Genomic DNA, 20,681 nt, shown 5'->3' with positions numbered 1-20,681 from the left:
GCATGGGTGCACTTGTTCTTCTTGAAAATCAGACGTTGACCTTCCAAATAAGTACTATTTAGGTATTTTAGGTGTTTTGAGAATAGTAAAAAGGCAAATGTGCTTTTGTTGTGATGTGGTGGGTTAGTAGTTAGGTACATAAAACAGTTTGTGCTACACATTGTGATACATTTGGGTCAATACGAGTCCTCTCATGTCTCTCAAATGTCATTTGCTGCTCAAAGCATTGGCTGTATGATGCCAATTGTCAAATCTATAGTCATTATAGTGATTAGGTGTAATTACAGCACGACAGCACTTGGGCGGCACGGTGGCCCAGTGGTTAGCACTGTCACCTCACAGCAAGGAGGTCTTGGGTTCGAACACTGGGGTTGTCCAACCTTGAGGGGTCGTCCTCTGTGTGGAGTTTGCGTGTTCTCCCCATATCTGCAGTGGGTGTTCTCCGGGTGCTCCCATTTCCCCCACCATCAAAAGAAACATGAATGTTCGGGTTTATGCTCCTGTCTGTGACCCTGAGCAAGGCAATGTGAAAAGAACTGGAGTTGGTCCCCGAGTGCTGCATGGTGGCAGCCCACTGCTCCTAGCTAAACAGATCACAGCTAGGATGGGTTAATTTGCAGTAACGATTTCCCCAAGGGGATTAATAAAGGAAACTTAAATCCATCCATCCATTATCCAAGCCCCTTATCCGAATTCAGGTCACGGCATGCTCGAGCCTATCCCAGCAGTCATTGGACAGCAGGCAGGGAGACACTCTGGACAGGCCACCAGTCCATCACAGGGCTGACACATTTATACCTAGGGACAATTTAATACGGCCGATTCACCTGACCTACATGTCTTTGGACTGTGGAAGGAAACCGGAGCACCCGGAGGAAACCCACACACGGGGAGAACATGCAAACTCCACACAGAGGACGACCTGGGACGACCCCCCCCCAAGGTGGGACTACGCCGGGCTGGAACCCAGAACCTTCTTGCTGTGAGGCGACCGCGCTAACCACTGTGCCACCGTGCCACCCCGAAACTTAAATAACACACAACTATGCAGGAGAGTTTGATACAAAATGTACGTGTATTTTCCTTAAGATACATTTTGCAACACATGCCATCAATATTTATTCATTTTAATGTAACGTCCAGAAAGGACAAGTGCAAACCTGCCTGAAATTCAGGAACAGAAACCAGGAATGGGATTCAAAATTAAGGTACAAAAAGACATTTTAAACATTCAAGCATTGATCAAAAACATATCAAATAATATTTTACTGATTAATTTTGACACCAGTACACAATAGACATTTCAGTACTTTTCTAGATATTCTTCACAAGAGTTATTTCTCTTCTCCCTCATCGTCTCGTCTCTCACGGCCTCTTATCCATAGTAAGGTCTCTCACCATACCTTCATAACAGTCATCCCCAAAAACAAATCAAGTGACGTTGACATTTATCTACACCTCGCCACCACCTCTGTCCCCGCATAGTTTTTTTTTAATTTTCTTTATTCCCACGACATTTGAAGAGCAGGAAATTTACTGTGGCTTATCCAAAATGGCAACCTCACAATAAACATATAAATGTCCGAGTTACATTTGTGCAACGTGTGCAATAGCAAAAATAAATTGTAAAAAGTACACACACAAAAAAAAACAACAAAAAAAAAAACCGAAAATGTGGTTATACTAAAAGTGGCACTTTGTGGAAAAGAGTCATGTGGTAACAACAGATGGTGAACAGTGGTTCGTATGTACATCATGCGCCTCAGCCGGACTTCGGCTGTGATTTCAGAGCCCTTGGTTTTCCAACTCTTACATGGCAGGATGGGGATTTTCATTTCTCGAAAAAAGTGCTTGAGATTGTGAACAAAACACAACACTACCGTTTGAGAACTAAAACGTGGGCAGTGATGTGTTCTTGTATACTCAATAAATGGGAGGCGGTACAAATATAAATAATCACATGAGACGATAGGCACTCTGTCTTAATAGACCCGAAGTCCTTGGCTGTGTAAGGACGATCTGTTTGGACCATCTGTTTGGACCCTGTGCCTCCGGTTAGTCATCAGCACGACAAAGGGAACTCATAGGAGGCATGTAGAGAGGAAGTCAGTATTTCCCTGGAGGAAAAACATCCCCTCTGAAAACCACGGTCAGGAAAGATGTTTGGGGATGGGAGGGGGGGGGGACACAGAGCGGCTCCAGGCGGCAAAGGTGGGATGAGCCCACCAACAACACAGCACCGCCCCTGCAGGTGGTTCAGTTTAAGAAGGACTTCTGTACGGTGGGTGGCTTTGGCGTCCCGGGGAAAGGAAGTGAAACTGTCCCAACAGCTCCATCCCCACTACCTATTTATTCATCGCACACTGCTCCAAGCTTAACCACGGCCATCAGCTCAGGGTAGCACGAACCCCCCACCTACACAATGCTTAGCCAACAGTACATCATGGCGGTTACAGCAGTAGCAGCAACAAACGGCGCACACACAGATGCGCACGCACACACACACTCACGCACAACGCACACACACAGCATCCCAACGTGGCACAGCCCTACGTTGAGCAACAGCCCCACTGACTCTATGTCTTTTCCAGGACGGGGGGGGGGCGTCAAAGTTCAGTAGGGTTAGTGCTTTAAACCTTGTGGATGGCACCGCTTTAGCAGATGAGCCCCTGCTGGATCTCCGAGCACGTGAGGAACGGCGGATCACCGAAGGAGAATGCATCCCGGCCCATCTTCAGATCGCCCTTGCTGGGGCACGAGAGGTAAGAGCCAATCAAGTCCAGCTCCAGGGAGGGCGCGGGGCTCTCGGGCTCTGACTCCGATTGGCTGGTCTCCGGCTCGTCCAGTGAGGAGGCGGGCCGGGCGTGGAGGTGGGGGTGTGAGCGGGGATGGGGGAGTGAGTTCAGCCAGGGGTGGTTGAGGCACTCTTCTGCCGTGGCTCTCTTCCTGCACACACACAAACACAAAAACACAGTGGATGAGGGTTGAGGGGGGGGTGGGGGGGAGGTTTCCCAAATAGTTTACATAACCGGCAGATTGCCTTGTATCTTCCATTTCTCCCGACCCCTTCTCTTCTTCAAAGAAAGTGACCGTCTCGCTTTTCAACATTTGGTTTGGAATAACCAAATTTTTTTTTTCTTTTTATCTTTCGGTTTGTCCCCCCTCCCCGAAAGGGATGACTCACGCACGGAGGAATTTTACCACTTTTTCCAAAGCCACCACTAATCTACTGCAATTAAACTGTGCTGACTGGGGATAATGGTCTCAGATGCGAGAGAGAGGCTACTGCTTCTTTTCATCAGCTCGCTGTGAGGACGAATCAAGGTCTTCAGTGCTCGCAGCCGTGTCAGACGGCGACGGGGATTATATAAAACGGCTTGAGAGGCCTAATTCGTCCACAGGCAATGCCAGAAGTTGTCAAAAAAAAAAGAGGAAGAAAAGCTCATCAAGAATCTGCTCTATTACTGTCAGTCTTTCTCCTGGGAGAGATGATATTCCTTTCAAAGCTAATCCACCCATCTCATTATTTTCTAAAATCACGTAATTCTCTCGGTGCTCAGGGGAGTGATTTACCTTCCCTCAGGGGAACGCAACTTATTTAAGAAAATCCGTAGGGACAAGCGAGCCAGCGATGAAAACAAGTTCAACCCTTTCTCCTATGGACAGGGTGTCACTTGTTTCAAGCGAAATACGTTCGAGTACATTGCAAAACCGATTAGGAGACTACAACGTTGGCCTCTGGTGTGAACGTAATGTTCAAATATTATCTGCGTTTGCAGCAATCATTTTTAAAACAGGAAATACCCCGTCCTTAAAAAGGACGTAAATCATGACGCAAGGCGGTGCGTCCGGAACCAACATGCACGCGTCTGAGTCACATCCTTGGTGCGTGAATCAGCTCAGAGTGTGGTCGGCTCGGTGGAATTTTACAATCAGTGTCTCAACACAGATCCATGCAGCTGTCTCTCTACAGCCACCCTGATGCTGATGCCGCGGCAAAGCCTTACCTGGGGTTTTTGATCAGCAGGGACTTGATGAGGTCGACAGCTTGGGACGAGACGCCCTCGAAGACGTCCTGCGAGTAGTCCACGTGGCCCTGGGAGATGTTGAGGAACGTCTCCTGCTTGTTGTCGCCCAGGAAGGGAGACTCGCTGGTCAGCATGACGTAGATCAGCACGCCGATACTCCTGGCGGAATGGGAGAGAGGATAGGGGGTCATTTCTTGTTTTCCAAAGATAATAGCTACGGATTCTCCTCAGCCACACACACACACACACACACACACACACACACACACACACACACACACACACACACACACACACACACACACACACACACACACTTAACTATCAATAACCATGTATTTTTCCCCTCTCTCTTGGCCCCAGAACAGTGTAATAAATATACTGCTGGCTTCCATCAGAGCTACTGACTCGTGTACTTATTTCAAGGAAGGCCTGAAAAGGTTCCTATTCAAAGCAGATATTAATCCTTAAAGTGATTGATGGTGGCACTTTCCAGTGAATGTGAACTCTGGCTGTTACTATTGTGCCTGTACTTACTTAAAGCCCGTTGCTATTGGTGTCTTACTATTGAGCCCTTTTCTACTTGCACCTTATGTTTTTATGCTTGCATGGTATAATTGGACTGTTTTACCATTTTGTGGCAGGACTAGTCCATTTTTGTCCTATGAGTTTTCTATTCGCCATTTTTTTTTGGGAATTTTCCATCCCTTTTCTCCCCAATTGTACCCGGCCAATTACCCCACTCTTCCGAGCCATCAAGGTCGCTGCTCCACCCCCTCTGCCAATCCAGGGAGGGCTGCAGACTAGCACATGCCTCCTCCGATACATGTGGAGTCGCCAGCCGCTTATTTTCACCTGACAGTGAGGAGTTTCGCCAGGGAGATGTAGTGCATGGGAGGATCACGCTATTCCCCCCAGTTCCTCCTTCCCCCCAAACAGGCACCCTGACCGACCAAAGGAGGCGCTAGTGCAGTGACCAGGACACATACCCACATCCATCTTCCCACCCGCAGACACAGCCAAATGTGTCTATAGGGACGCCCGACCAAGCCGTAGGTAACACGGGGATTCAAACCGGCAATCCCCGTGTTGGTAGGCAACGGAATAGACCGCCATGCCACCCGGACACCCCTATTCACTGCCTCTTGATGCTCTGAGGCACACCTACACTAAATGCACTTAACGATGTGCACTCTGGCTATGATGCCACTTGGTAACATTTGAATTTATCAATTAATTTGCCCTCTTGTAAGTCAGTTTCAATAAAAGTGTCTGCTAAATGAGTAAATGTGAATATGAAAGTGAAAATAAGTGGTTAAAGTGACTCTATCAGATGGTGACAAGGATAATTTAAAACAGCCTCAGAGCCGGCCAACAGCTGAGTGGTTTGGGCAGGAATCCAGCCCAGTGGTTAGAGATGGTCTGGGGTTAAATCCTGCCAACAACCACTAAAACCTGCCAAAGTGTCAGGGAGCAAGACACTGAAACTGTACATGAGCCCTTGCTGTAAACTGCTCAGTATGAAAATACTGACCATACGACTAAAATCTTCAACAAGAAGTGTGTAGGCCACCTCTGGAGCACAGGCTGGAGATGTGACATGGTACTGAATACACCCTACCGTTCCAGAAGTCATACAAGTCTAACAACCAAGCACATTTTGCGTGTCGATAAATGCAAGCGGGGAAACGGTCACATTGACTTGCACACTTACCACATGTCTGTTGCAGTGCTGATGGGTTCATAGTTCAGGATCTCTGGAGCTGCAATGAGAACAAATGGCCCGATCTGTCACCATAACAGAAACACTTGTGTAGAGTGAACACTTGTATTCAAGAAGAGCTGGATACACAACTCACCCACATACTCTGGGGTGCCCAGGATCTCCCTGACCTCTGTGACATTGTCCATGCTTCTGGACAAGCCAAAGTCCACGATACGAATGTCCCCCAGAGGCCTGGCACTGGTCAGCAAGATGTTCTGGGGCTGGAGAAGATGTACACAATAGATTAAAACAGAGATTACATAACGGCAAACGATTGCTCAGCAAGACAGAGCGTCCCCCTGAGGGTACACATTAACTCTAAGTCGATGTGAATGAGTCATAACTATCTGTGACTAAATAGTTCCAAGAGGATTTGGATCTGGTTCTATCAACCAACAGACTAGCTAGCTGTTCCACTGAGCCCAGATCATCCACTAAGCCTATCAGATGAGACTGAAAACAGGTGGGATGTTCCTGCCAACCAATTACTGTATGCGTAATACAGTTGTATGCATACTGTGAAGCTTAATTCTAGGTCAAGCCAGGGCCCAATACCAGTTGGACAGAGCATCTGAGATAAAGAACAGGCCAGCAGTAAGGCTTCGGTCACTACCTCCAGGATTAGATTTAAATCTATTAAAGTACAAGGTAGATGGGCTATAGCGCTGGTGAGATTAAGTCTGAAGAGCCAGAGGGATTTTAGGAGAGCTTCTTATAAACACTCTGGACCGCATCCATTTTATTACAATATGCACCTGTTAAAAGCCTGCACACACAAATAGTGTTTTAGAAATAATTTCTACCAATACGTTGGAAGGTGTGGTGTACTTGGTGGGGTAACTGAACCCTACAACCCCATTATAAAATTTCTCAACCTGATGCCGTAATTTGGGCAGAGATAAATCAGACCCTTGGTACATTTGGAGGGGAAGAGGAAAAAGGAAACCAGATGAAAACAAGCAAGGCCCCATTGTTACACTAGGGCCCTTTAAGATCAATACACAGCAGGTTCCTGTGGTTGGCTAGAATCTCCCATCCTTAAGGGAATAGGGCTGTGATATTATGTACTTCGTTTGCTTGAGAGGAGCCATATTCCTCTTAACACCAGTGTACCCCCGCAGGGGAATGAGACGTCCTACAATGTTCCTTTTGGTCCTCCAGCAAATGGTCCTTACTTTTAAGTCCAGGTGCACCACATTATTACGGTGCAGGCAGGCCACACCAGTCAGGATCTGCCTGGCCAGCCTGACCACGTCCGTCTCTGTGAAGGCCTCGTCATTATCGGCAACACACTGGTTGAAGATTTCTCCACCGGCAGCGCTGGAGGAGGACACAAAGGAAAGAGACAAAAAAACAAAAAACAGATGAGTTGAGGGGTATGACCTGGCTTGCTTTCATTTTTGAATTCTCCTTTAAACTTGTAATAACAAACTGTACCTGTACCACGAGCCACCGCCTACACCCTTCCTCTCCATATAAAAAGTTGACAACTTTATCGCCCAGACAGGATGACAACTGGCAAATCCAACCCATCCCTTTAACGTAATCTTAGAAAAGGAGGCCCAAGTTAAACAGTCATTTCCCAGTCTTCATAATGACATAACTCCCTGTTTCATTAGTATACCTTGGCTGAGGAGCAAAGGCCCTCTAAATACACACTCAGCATGTGACTGCACTATAAATCAGAAATATAAAAAGGCACTCAACCTCTTGCAGTGTTTTCCTGACCCCAGGTTTATGACTGCTGATAAGACAGATGCCAGCTTGCACCAGTTTCAGATAAGGTAGATACAGTCTGCTACGTTCCAGATCTGATAACTAAAAGAGGGGAAGCAGCAGGCCACAGGAACAAACCCACAGCGTTAATCAAAGCCTCAAGTCTTTTCCTGAAGCCTAGACGAACTGTAAGGTGCAAGAGGTCCATAAACTCTGGGGCTGAGGAGTGAGTGAGTGTGTATGTGTTCTTGTACTATCTTTATGAGAACCAATTTGAGTTTTTAAGCATTACAGTAGGGACACAACTGCAAACAACCAGACAACCAGACATTTTGTCTGGTTGTCACTTTTTTTCCCCCTCCCCCCTTTTCTCCCCAATTGTATCCGGCCAATTACCCCACTCTTCTGAGCCGTCCCAGTCACTGCTCCACTCCATCTTCTGACCCAGGGAGGGCTACAGACTACCACGTCTCCTCCGATACATGTGGAGTCGCCAGCTGCTTCTTTCCACCTGACATTGAGGAGTTTCGCCAGGGGGACATAGTGCATGGGAGGATCATGCTATTCCCCTCAGTCCCCCCCAGTCCCCCCCCACGAAGGCAACCTAACCAACCAGAGGAGGTGCTAGGGCAGTGACCAGGACACATACCCACATCCGGCTTCCCACCCACTGACATGGCCAATTGTGTCTGTAGGGATGCCCGTCCAAGCTGGAGGTAACACGGGGATTTGAACCAGTGATTCTTGTGTTGGTAGGCAACAGAACAGACCACCACTCCACCTGGATGCCCCGTCACTTCTGTAAGGGTCTATTTTAGGGTTACGACTTGGGTTTAGGGTTAAGGTTTGAATTAGGATTGGGTTAAGGGTTAAGGTTAGGCCTATAGTGATGATGGGTTAAGGGCTAGGGAACGAATGAGGTCAATGAGGGGCCCTCGCAAAGATCGAAGTACAAAACTGTGTGTGTGTGCGTGTGTTATTGGGAAGCTCCAAAATGGGGGAGGATTGATTAAAACTGACCGTTCCCTCATAATTGCTTACAGATTAAAGAAGATTTTCCCATTTTTTTGGCAAAGATTTTACATTTGGGTAGGCCAATTATAAGAATTGAGGTTGACTTCACGTAGTTCGCAGATAAAGAGGCTCGAATAAAACCCCGACTCAAATGGCACTGCCGTTCTTGTGTAGCGACGTTGAATGAAATGGGGACACAATGGATTTGTGTTGGATACTCCCCAAATCGGACCGATGCCATGAAGCTGACAGTTTGCCTCATAAGCAGAACCTTATGTGGGGGATTTAGACAGCACACATGCTTTTCATCTTCAAAAAGGAAAATGCTGTGACTGGGCCGTGGGCGCATCCGTTACATAACCGGAGCCCACCGAGCTCCTGCCTACCACGGACCCCTGCACTCTCCACTGTCCTCAGCTGTGAAAATAGCATCCGTGTTTTCTATGGATTTCAAGGGATATCCCCTCATTGAACTGTGTAATCTGTTTTGCCCCGAGCACCAAAATACTTGGTTGGCCTCAGCTGTTGCAAACATGCTCAATCCAACTAATAATCTTGAGCAGCTCCGGAGGACGGTGAAAAAATCTGCTTGCACTGACAGACTCCTGTAAGTCAAACCAGGTGTTGCAGTTTCGATATTGGCGACGCAATAAGAAGCATATGAGAGCGGTTTCAAGTATGTCTGATATTTTGGGTATCAGAAAAAAAAAACCTCGATATTCAAGTGTGGTTATGTAACTGAATGATCTGTTGCACATTATAGAAAGTTCATTTGAACTTGACTCGCATAGTATGAACTCCCCCCTTTTTTTCTCCCCAATTGTATCCGGCCAATTACCCCACTCTTCCGAGCCTTCCCGGTCACTGCTCCACCCCTGCTGTTGATCCAGGGACGGCTGCAGACGACCACATGCCTCCTCCGATACATGTGGAGTCGCCAGCCGCTTCTTTTCACCTGACAGTGAGGAGTTTCGCCAGGGGGACGTAGCATGTGGGAGGATACCGCTATGCCCCCCCAGTTCCCCCTCCCCCCTAACAAGCGCTCTGACCAAACAGAGGAGGCGGTAGTGCAGCAACCATGACACATACCCACATCCGGCTTCCCACCCACAGACATGGCCAATTGTGTCTGTAGGGATGCCCGACCAAGCCGGAGGTAACACTGGGATTCGAATTGGCGACCCCCGTGTTGGTAGGCAACAGAATAGACTGCTATGCTGCCTGGATGCCCCCACATAGTATGAACTTTTACCCCGCAAAAAAAAAAAATCCTTCACTTGTCTGAGCTGTTAAGAGGTTGAAATGAGGATGTGCTTCATTAGCTTCTTTAAACGGTCAGGAGGAAACTGGGCAAGAATTTGTTTTTTCCGCCCTCGGTGAGAGCCGTCTTGTTCCGGAGTTACCTGACTCTTCCTGGATGTCTAAATATTGTCCGCCCTCTATTCCATTTAGAGAGAGGTAATGTAGTCACTGCTGCGGCGTGTACGTAGATGCATTTCCCCGCCACACACGTTAATAAAGAGACCCACGGCAGATGATAAAGCCATGCAACCTGAGGCGGAGCACTGCAAAGCGAAAATGGCCCCTTGAGCACACGAGATGGATAGGTCAAATGGGTTAGGTAGGAAAATACTCCCCTATCTAGAAGTATAAATTAAAGCTAACCTTATTTTAATTGCAGAAATAGCCGGTGGTCAAATAAGCTGATAAGAGCCTTTTTTTTTTTTTGGACGACTACCAAGCTGGATACTCATTGACGTCACCTCAAAGCGCTCTGTCAACCACTTTCCACAGGCTTACCCCGTCTGGACTGGCAGGCTCGCCTTTTGGCTGACACTCAGACCTGCTTCACTGAGGTCATTCTGCTTCTGGGCTACGTTACACATTGCGATATAGTCAGTGTGAACTGTAAAATCTGGCAGTGCTCACTGGGCAAAAAAAAAAAACAAACAGAAAATGTCTGAAATTCTTTAAACTGCAGCAATGAAACGGCTAAAATGAACCAATGAACGTATTAAAATATTAATTTAGTATTTAAACCTAAACATGCTTTAAGGCTAATGGTCTAATAAAGATATGCGAGGAATGTTGAGCTCTTCCAGGGCATGCATGCAGGCTTGGGAATGACATTAAAAAAAAGGTTAATTCTCACACCTAAACAGGTGTGGGAGAGAAAACAGATCGGGGTAAGTACAGAGGAAGACTTGGTTCTGCAGACGTGTGATGTTAACCTCGGGGCTCATCCATGGTCCGGCTACGGTTTGCAAGATTTATGACCTGGTGGGGTGGGGGGTGGGGGTTTGGACTCTTCTCTACACTCACACCCACGTCACAGGTCTAAATGCACGTTAGGTGAGAAGTCTATTTGCACAACACACCTGCACCTTGTATTGAAGGGAAACAACCATATCCTTTATGCAGGATGGAGTGGGACAACAAATGTCTAGACCTACACAGCGACCTCTCGTTCAACCTTTACCTATTCTTTTTTTTTCTTCTTTTCATTTACAACCACAGCATATCTGTAAAGGTCCTCTTATGTAGTGCCTTTTGAATTAAATCGATGAAGGAAAAGCAAACCGTACACGGGATGCTTTTTAAAGCCAGGCCAGGCTGACGCTTAACAGCGCCCTTGAATGACCCAAAATAAATGAATCATCTTTACCTGCCGTTAGAGATGACGCACCATAAGAATACCTTACATAAGAATGTAATCATCATGACAGTTTGACCCATCCCAAAAGTTTGTTTCATCAACATTATTTATAGCTGTATAAATTAAGTAGGGCAGAGAGTTTGAGGTGACGCAGGCTTCGCTTCTTAATAGAGTGACCTTCTTTTAAAGTAGTCATTATGTTCGAGGTTTTTGTGGCAGTGACGCAGACGGGAGCAACGTTATTCGGAGATGATTAGAATTTAACTTTTCGCTTCTATTTTTTTTTTCTGACATTACCAAAGGATGTGGTTGTGGCTATGAGCAGTGTGTGTGTGTATGTGCGTGTGCGTGCGTTCAGGGACTCTCGTTCCAGTGAACTGGTGCACTACTTTTGGGAGCCTCGCTCACTGCTAACATTTAAAACTCACAGTAAATGGAAAATGATTTTCTCTGGTTTGCAATTCTTGAAAACTCATGCTGAGGTCAGAGAGTTAGAGATCCTGCACTTTACGAGCCAAGGCTCCTACAGCGAGTGCCATTTTAAATGTACATGCACTGCAAAAAGGAACAGACAACCATTTTAAAACTCAAAACGTGTCCACTCGCATTTACAGCAACAGAACAAGGCTAATTTCCGCCCTATAAACTGTGCACGCGAGCACCTGATACAGCTGGGCTGCACACTGAAATACTCCCGGTGTAACTCTGTTTGGCAGCCAGAGAGCAGCTGTGGACCAGCGCTGACCGACCTCCTGCTATGTTTTCTCTGCAGGCATGCAGGGGTGAGCTGCGGCGTTACTTCCTCTTTCACACTTCAGTCAGAGGTCAAACTAAGCCCCCAGCCCCCCCCCCCCATAGAGAGGCTTTTGTTCTGTGGGAGAATTCCATGTCTGGGCTGCTGGGAGCAGGCTGAAGAGGAATTGGGAGGAGGAAAAGTGGTGTGGGGGAGGTCGGGGGTTAACTTCCGGTCTCATACCAGGCAGTTCAAGACCAGGGTCAGAGGAGGACGTGGCGCGAGACTAATGGCTTTATATGTTATCTATCTGCAAATCACGTAGGAGGCGTAATTAATACCGTAGCCACACTTTCCATAGAGAGACCGTAGCTAATTGGAGGCCCTCATTAGAGCAGCCTTGTTGGCTGTATTACTGGATAAGGATCACGTCATTTCATTTAATACCTGCATAACAGTAAGTAGGTGAAGGCAGACAGGCAGCCTGACCTTCCCTGGCCAGTAAGTCACTGGAGCCAAGCTGGCACACTGTCTGCCAGAGTTTGCACCACCTGAACTACTATGAAAAAAGTGCATCAACTCTTAATCCCCCCCCTTTTTTTTTGATTTCCCCCCCTTTCTCTCCCCAATTGTATCTGGCCAATTATCCCACTCTTCCGAGCCGTCCCAGTCACTGCTCCACCCCCTCTGGCAATTCGGGAAGGACTGCAGACTACCACATGCCTCCTCCAATACATGTGGAGTCGCCAGCCACTTCTTTTCACCTGACAGTGAGGAGTTTCGCCAGGGGGATGCAGCGTGTGGGAGGATCATGTTATTCCCCTCAGTTCCCCCTCCTCCTCAAACAGGCACCCCAACTGACTAGAGGAGGCACTAGTGCAGTGACCAGGGCATATATCCACATCTGGCTTCCCACCCACAGACACAGCCAATTGTGTCTGTAAGGACGCCCGACCAAGCCGGAGGCAACATGGGGATTTGAACTGGCGATCCCCGTGTTGGTAGGCAACAGAATAGACTGCTACGCTACCCGGACGCCCCACATGCATCAAGTCTGCACAGCAAAAAAACTGTTAAGACGCTCACTGATGGAGCTGCTGTCCTATATTGGTTCATCCACACGGAACGCGGACCCGTTCCTCTATACAAGTATTTAAATGGTAGTTTGACAGTCACGGCACGGCAACAAGTGACAAATCGGAAGTGTTGTCAGTACGATGAGCAAATCAACTGATGGCAGCAGAGCCAACATCTCCTTATAAGGCAACTGAGTTGATGCAGTCATCTATACACTGTGTGTGTGTGTGTGTGTGTGTGTGTGTGTGTGTGTGTGTGCGTGTGTGGGCGGCGTGCGTGCATATTCATATGTGCGCTTTTCGTCAGTGGCGACACATGTTCAAGTATTTTTGAGGTTACAGAGCCTTGATTGACACACAGCTGTACACAATTCAGGAAGTTCAAGATTAGACTGGTGAGAAACACACTAGCGATGCTATCAAAAAAACCCACAAAAAAAAAGCCACCCGAGCGCTGCCGTTCTCATCACTCAGCATCCTGTCTTCGCATGGTGTGATGTGTGGTTTTTCAATCAAACTCCATTTACAAAAGTCACTTCCAATAAGAAGGTAGAGACGTTATCGGTTGGGTAAGTTCAGTGTTTAACAACCTGTGTTCAGTCACTTCCGCTGGATGCACTGCACGACATATTCAGCACAGGTGGACATTTTATTTATCTTTGTGTCGTCAGCAACCTACACTAACAAAGAACCCTTACTTCATTCTAGTTTTCCTGGTAACAAGATGTTGAAGCCCGTAAAGCGGAATGATAAAAAAAAAGAAAAGGTTAAGATTATCATCACCCGGGCGTCCGGGTAGCGTAGTTGGTTATTCCATTGCCTACCAACACGGGGATCGGCGGTTTGAATCCCCGTGTTACCTCCGGCTTGGTCAGGCGTCCCTACAGACACAATTGGATGTATCTGCGGGTGGGAAGCCAGATGTGGGTGCGTGTCCTGGTCGCTGCACTAGCGCCTCCTCTGGTCGGTCGGTCGGGTGCCTGTTCAGGGGGGAGGGGGAACTGAGGGGAATAGTGTGATTCTCCCACATACTACGACCCCTGGTGAAACTCCTCACTGTCATGTGAAAAGAAGTGGCTGGTGACTTCACATGTATTGGAGGAGGCATGTGGTAGTCTGCAGCCCTCCCCGGATCAGCAGAGGGGGTGGAGCAGTGACAGTGACAGCTCGGAAGATTGGTGTAATTGGCCGGGTACAATTGGGGAGAAAAAAAAAAGGGGGGGAAATAAAAAAAAAAGATTATCGTCACCAACAATTTCCCTTGTCAATCACTGGACAAGCCAGGGCTGGGTGGATACTACAGTGGGTGTGAATACAAATTTGGGAGAGGCAGAGACAGACACCTGTGCAACCTCCAACCAGAGAAGGCTGTTCATACTCTTTTGTTACAAATCAACTCTTTGAAATGCAGTATTTGAATTTTTTTTTGTAACATCTGCTGCCCTTACCACTCCAGAACGAGGATGATCTCAGAGTTGGTCTCATAGACCTCGTGCAGTGCCACCACGTAGGGGTTGGCCTTGGCCGACTCCAGCACGGCGATCTCATTTATGATGTCCATGCGGCAGTCCTCGCCCTTTCGACGCTTTCGCAGGAACTTGGCGGCATGCTCCTTTCCTGTTGCCTTCTCGATGCACTTTTTCACCACCGCAAACTTTCCCCTGGGAACATAAGAGAAGGGAGCGAGAGATTAGTGAGGACATTTAATAATGGCAACCACATTACAGGCTTTTCAAATATGTCTGGTCAAAAACGAAACTTCCATGCACACCAGCTGCCAGTGGTGTGCATGGAGGATAATTTTTGGGCTGAGACCTAATGGTTATAACTTCCTTGTGGCACATCATTGATCATAGTGCAAGACCATTAAAAAGACCATTAAGCAGTTATGGGTGGATCACCAAGGGCGGGGTTCAATACAATCTAAGATAATGAATAAGGGGAGGTGGCATCATTTGAATCACACAAACACCATGGTAATGAACACTGATCTGTACGGCTGAGATGGTATAGATCAGCACTGGGACGTGTGACAGTTGACACTTTGGTAGAGATACGTGCCATTGGGGTGCCCGTGTTCCTTCAGCCTTCAGGAGGGTCTGACTTGCAGCAGATAAGGTTGACAGTTAGGGCTGGAACTGCTTGAATGACGAGCGGACACCAGATAAGGATAATGCTATTTTGTAGGTCAAGCAAATACAGAAACAAAGGCTGCAACAGCTGTGCTTCCCGTATGTCCTCTGAAACACCCACCAGGAATTATTAAAGTAAACTTGGACAATAGAGACACAACCATTCCACAACCTCCTCACTAGCATTATTTTGACGGGGTTTACATTGATAGATTCATAAGAGGTGCAAAGGGTCGGCCAGAGGCGGGGGCAGGATGTCCGATGTGTATAGAATCGCCTCTCCATGTCGTGCCCTCCACAATCACCAGTCGTTCCTCCCACAGTGATAATCAGGCCTTGTCCAGCTCCCATTCTTACAGCTGACATCAGTAGGGACAAATGGAATTCTCCAACGCCTCCACCCAGACACTTGGCAAGAGACTGCTCCTCCTTTGACAGCCATACAAAAAAGCTCTCGTAGGCTGACCCTCCGGCTACCACCGCAGACCCTATACACGGGACCACCCACCTGATCAGTGCTGGATGGACCAGGGGCTGGGGGGGGGGGCATCAATGGTACTACAACTTCTTTGGAGCCTTGGCAACCCACATCCCCCCTTTAGAAAACGGACACAGTAACCTCACCAACTACACCCTTTTGGCATCTTTGGCATCAAATCAAATTTTACTGTATTTTGATGCGCAGCACATAATGCTGCTGCATATGATGTGCATTGCTGCTGCTGCTGCTGCAGAAATGCACGAGCCAAACAATCAGGGGAACTGAACCAAGGACATGAAATGATGGCTGTCCCACCATTTTGATGCAGGATGCGAGTATTTCCAATCTGAATGAAGTTGCTAACTCTGGACAGTCGAGTCAGCATGGTGCCGGTCGTTTTCCCACACAGCTTATTAACCCAAGGGAACGGTGTGCTGTGGACCCAACCAAGCTATTGCTGGGGCCAAGTCTGGTTCTGTTGGCTGATGAAGCTCTCCACCCCCCCACCTTGTGAGGCAAGTACTTTCTCTTGACTATTCCCAGTCACAGAATGGTGACCCCTCATTGTTCAAAAATGAAAAAGCAAAACAAGTCAGAGCCTTTCTTCTTTAATTAGCCATTTGCGAAGTTCAGAGCGGTTCACTGTGTAATGGGGACTACATATGGTCTGAAAAGACATGATCACAGGCCATGTAAAAGCGCAACAGGAGGCCCTTTTCAAAGCCTTACAACAGGTCAGGGGTTACTTAACATGCCCCCTTCCCCAGCCTGCTGTGCCGACACCCTGCCATTTACCACACAGAAGCTAAAATGCTCCCAGTTATATTATGTAATGTAGTTTAAGCCAATGATATGCATCTTGGAGATGTCATTTTCAGTTTTGTGCCGAAACGCAAAAGCTGACTTTGTGAGATCAGCTCTCAAACCACATACAGACTACCACTAATAAGCACTTTCTGCAGCATCCCGAGTGAATCTGCAACTGCAGATCATACACCTAATGTTCCAGCGTTAGCATTTTCAGTCTTGATAGAGTATGTCAACCAGCGTTTAGATCTTCAAAATGACTGTAAACTTTTTTTTCATACTCGCGCCTTCCCTCTCTCATCAGTGGCTGATGTGGTGATATGTAAGGAATGGGTCTTCCTGTGTAGTCTGCGTTTTTTCTTTTTCAGTTGTGACTCATGTCTGAAATGCAATGACAGCTGTCAATCCCCACAAGCCTTCGTCACACACACACACACACACACACACACACACACACACACACACACACACACACACACACACACACACACATCTAATGACCTGGCCACAACCGGACTGTACTTTACAGATACAAGATGCTGCATTATCTCTGAATTAGCCTGAAAATACATAGCTGCCTTGCAACTACTATAGATCCTATTTTATCGTATTTATTGCTATCACACATACATAGATCCAGATTAAATACATAAATAAATCAAAGAGGCAGTCCATTTGGTCAGAAGACATCCGTCCTGGCTGTCTGCTCCAGACGAGCTGCCCTCCTGACATCCAGTGTAAAACTCACATTCCTGCACTTAATGCGATTATGAGGCCTGATCTCAGGATGTTGTTGGAACCAAGTAATAGGGAAGACGAGGGAAGAAGGACGGGTGGATGAGTGATGCGGAGCGGCTAAAGGCTGTTAATTCCTACTCTCCATAACCAGCTCTAAGAGCCAACCCCTCTTATGTGCTGACTGCCATCCCAGGACGTCCCATGGTGACCCATCTGACCAGGAAAACTGGCTGCTACCGACTTGCAGCATAGCTGACCCTTTATTTAGCCTCTTGTTGCTCTCTCCAGGGAAGCAACCGGCAGCCTCCCCTTATAAAGTGGAGTTACAGGGACAGATGCAGAATTATCATGAGACTTTATGTAATGGCTTTCGTGCAAGTAGAACCAAATGAGTGGACAGTAGTTTCTTGTCTGCGTTGACCATAGTTCAGAAATTAATGTCTGGAAATTTACCTTTGGGAGTTTTAGAGGGACCCCCCCCCCCCCATCCAACACTGCTGGAGTGCACACAGCAGTGTTGGATTCGGACTTGTTGTGGGTCACACTGGCTGAACTGTGTTGAGCATTTGGAGGTTGGCTTAAGCGGAAATGATCGTCATTGGCATATTACCTCCCACTCCCCATCCCCTGGGACAGTATGGGCATGACGGTCAGTACAATGGACTTTAATTACCAAACCTGGCTCCAAGTCTAGCCCTCACAGGCATCTACTATGGATGGCGTCCAATACTAGCTGCTTCCGTTATGGAGGAAAACAAGATTTACTTCTTACTTCAGATTCAAATCTGTAAAGGTCTGCTGAGCCATGGGAAAAGTATAACTTTCCAAATTCTTCTGTAAGAGAATTTGGGATCTTTTTTTGCATTTCAAATACCTAAACCTTGTAGTACATACCACGAATTGCACCACATTACCGTTCTCTATAGGACTGCAGTGCTAAGCAAAACATGTCCAGAAAAACAGTGTATTGGAAGCAGTCCACATTCTCACCTAGGACATCACACACACAACAAGGCCACCGTGGCTCCACCAACCCAAACAAACTGCACAGGGCTGGGCGTTCTCACACCCGCAGTACAATAACACACATTCTCTTCAGACTCACAACATTGTCTGAACCTTATACACCGCGGACGGCAAGACATCTGGCGATGAGAGAGGACAGAAAGGCCCTCAGGTCTTCTGGGAGATGTGGATGTAATGGTGGATAATACTGAGGTTAGAGCATAGGGACCATCTCAAGGTCATTGGGGGACAAGTGAATGATGTCTTAGATGATTTACAACACATTTTGTAAGCCCACAAAACTCGATGCCAAGCCGAACACGTCGCCGGCTGCTGAGAAAACCAACAGCTTGCCGGCAGAAGGTGCTGTGAGCTGACTTAAGTTGACTGACTTCCCAATTCTGTGTGACAGATTTATCCAGTAATTGACACATGGAAAAAAGGTTAAACTAAAAGACCCACACACTGCTGCCATGTCTTTCATGTCAGCCTGTGTCACAAACTGTCATGCTAAAAAAAAAAGCCACCTGTCAAATTGAACAGCAAACCAACTCTCCGGTGGTGATTCACCTTCATCTATTGGAATGATAGTCACACGTTTGCCCACACTGTACACCAAGTGCATGACGTTGCACAGACTGTTGTGATTCCCAGACAACAAAACAGACAGTTCAGATCAGACAGTACTGTTCCACTTATTACTTAGACAGCGTCGTTCCTGTGATGCCCACATTTGTATCCCCAAAAGAATATGTACCTCCTCTAGTCGTGGCGTCGTGGCAACGCGCACAGATGATTTCCATGTCACGCAAGGAAATGGAAAACAGCAGCATGGAGATTATTGAATTTGATTACCCCCCCCCCCCAAAAAAGATTATTAGATCATCAACGCAGTTTTACAAGCACGAGCATCCGCCTGCTTTAGGTATGATACTCTGTTTGGTAAACAGTGCTGATAATCAGAAAATAGTAAAACAAAATAGGAAATGAAAATAAGAATAGTAAAGGAAAAAGAAAAAACGAAAAAAACAAAAAACGTCCCCCCTCTATATATGTGGACGCGACGAGGAACATATTGTGTTGGGGATACTAAATTTTTCATTACACCGTTCACGGCCGTACCGGTATCAGACCTGCTGGATCCGTTCAATGAACACGCCGGCAGTTTGCACGTGCAGAGGGGCAAATCTAACCCAGTATGATTAGCAGCTTTACATAAGCTCATCAAGCACATTGTTGCAAATTGCATACAAGCCGACTGACCAAAGCAAATACCAAGACAAGATTAGTTGACACACAATCAGCGCTGCTTGCTTCTTCTACCAATCCGTACCTGCCCAGCTCTCTGCCGACCAGGTCGTAGTTGGAAGTGAACGGCTCGGTTCTGATCCTGCAGTGGACTGTTGTCACCATTCCGTTTTTGCTCATTGTCGAATCTGGCATTGCGGGCTACTTAGAATAAAATAGCGTTCTTCCAGTTGGGGGAAAATGTATAAAGGCGAGTCTATGATCCGAAAATAAATATTTACATGATAAAACGGTACGCAGGTATCTCAGATCATTGAATGTAATCCAGGTGAGGGGGACGGAACGCTTCCAAAACAAGGAGCTGACGGCCAGAGCGACACACTGAATGCGCTAAATTGGTTTGAACGCTACTACACATTCCTCGCAATAAACTCCTGCTCAGGGCCCCGCCCTCCCCGCTGACGCTCTTCTCGGTGAGCCAATGGGAAGTGGCTTGATGGCCCTTTCACCGAGGGCGCAGAGAGGAGGATAAAACTTCCCGGCGGTTTTAATCGTTTGAAAATGGTGTTTGCCTACTCTTTCTTGATGGAGAGGATATACTCTATTGTGGCCATTGCCAATGTAAATGTTAGGGAATGGCTTCAGTATTTACCTCTTTTACTAGGTTCATTGACACGACAACACACGCGCATCCACGGACACACACGCACACTAAAGGCGTGTTTGATGTTGGCTGCGGTGCGCCATGTTCTGCGTCATGCTTTGGTCTCGGCTGTGCTCGGTGAGCGCTCTCATTAACTATAGGACTGGGCTTGTTGTCTGTGCAGCACAACGCTTGTCTGTCAAAACATAACAAAGATGGGCGTCCGGGTAGCGTAGCCGTCTATACTGTTGCCTACCAACATGGGCATCGTCCGTTCGAATCCCCGTGTTACCCCCGGCTTGATCCGGCGTCCCCGCAGTGACTGCGGGTGGGAAGCCGGATTTGGGTATGTGTCCTGGTCGCTGCACTAGCGCCTCCTCTGGTCGGTCGGGGCGCCTGTTCGGGGGCGGGAGGCTGAGGGGACTAGCGTGACCCTCCCTCGCGCTACGTCCCCCTGGCGAAACTCCTCCCTGTCAGGTGAAAAGAAGCGGCTGGCAACTCCACATGTATCGGAGGAGGCATGTGGTAGTCTGCAGCTCTCCCTGCATCGGCAGAGGGAGTGGAGCAGCGACCGGGGAGGCTGGAAAGAGTGGGGTAATTGGCCAGGTAGTATTGGGGAGAAAAAGGGGGCAAAAAAAA

General features: G+C 47.5%; 1 protein-coding gene across 1 annotated transcript; it reads right to left on the bottom strand.

The window, feature by feature from the left end:
- Positions 1–1,056: 1,056 nt before the first annotated feature.
- stk17al (serine/threonine kinase 17a like) lies at positions 1,057–19,799 on the bottom strand. Its single transcript, XM_056288115.1, has 7 exons — positions 19,485–19,799; positions 14,437–14,649; positions 6,969–7,113; positions 5,888–6,014; positions 5,743–5,791; positions 4,008–4,187; positions 1,057–2,946 (listed from the first exon to the last, which is right to left on the bottom strand). Exons 1-7 carry the CDS (start codon positions 19,592–19,594, stop codon positions 2,655–2,657), a joined length of 1,116 nt encoding a protein of 371 aa, XP_056144090.1. The 5' UTR covers positions 19,595–19,799; the 3' UTR covers positions 1,057–2,654.
- Between the last annotated feature and the right edge of the window lie 882 nt (positions 19,800–20,681).

This window comes from Lampris incognitus, chromosome 10 (genome assembly GCF_029633865.1).
Source record: "Lampris incognitus isolate fLamInc1 chromosome 10, fLamInc1.hap2, whole genome shotgun sequence".
Lineage (NCBI taxonomy): Eukaryota > Metazoa > Chordata > Actinopteri > Lampriformes > Lampridae > Lampris > Lampris incognitus.
The sequence above is the reverse complement of the archived record's forward strand: the minus strand, read 5'-3'. Positions and strand labels throughout refer to the sequence as shown.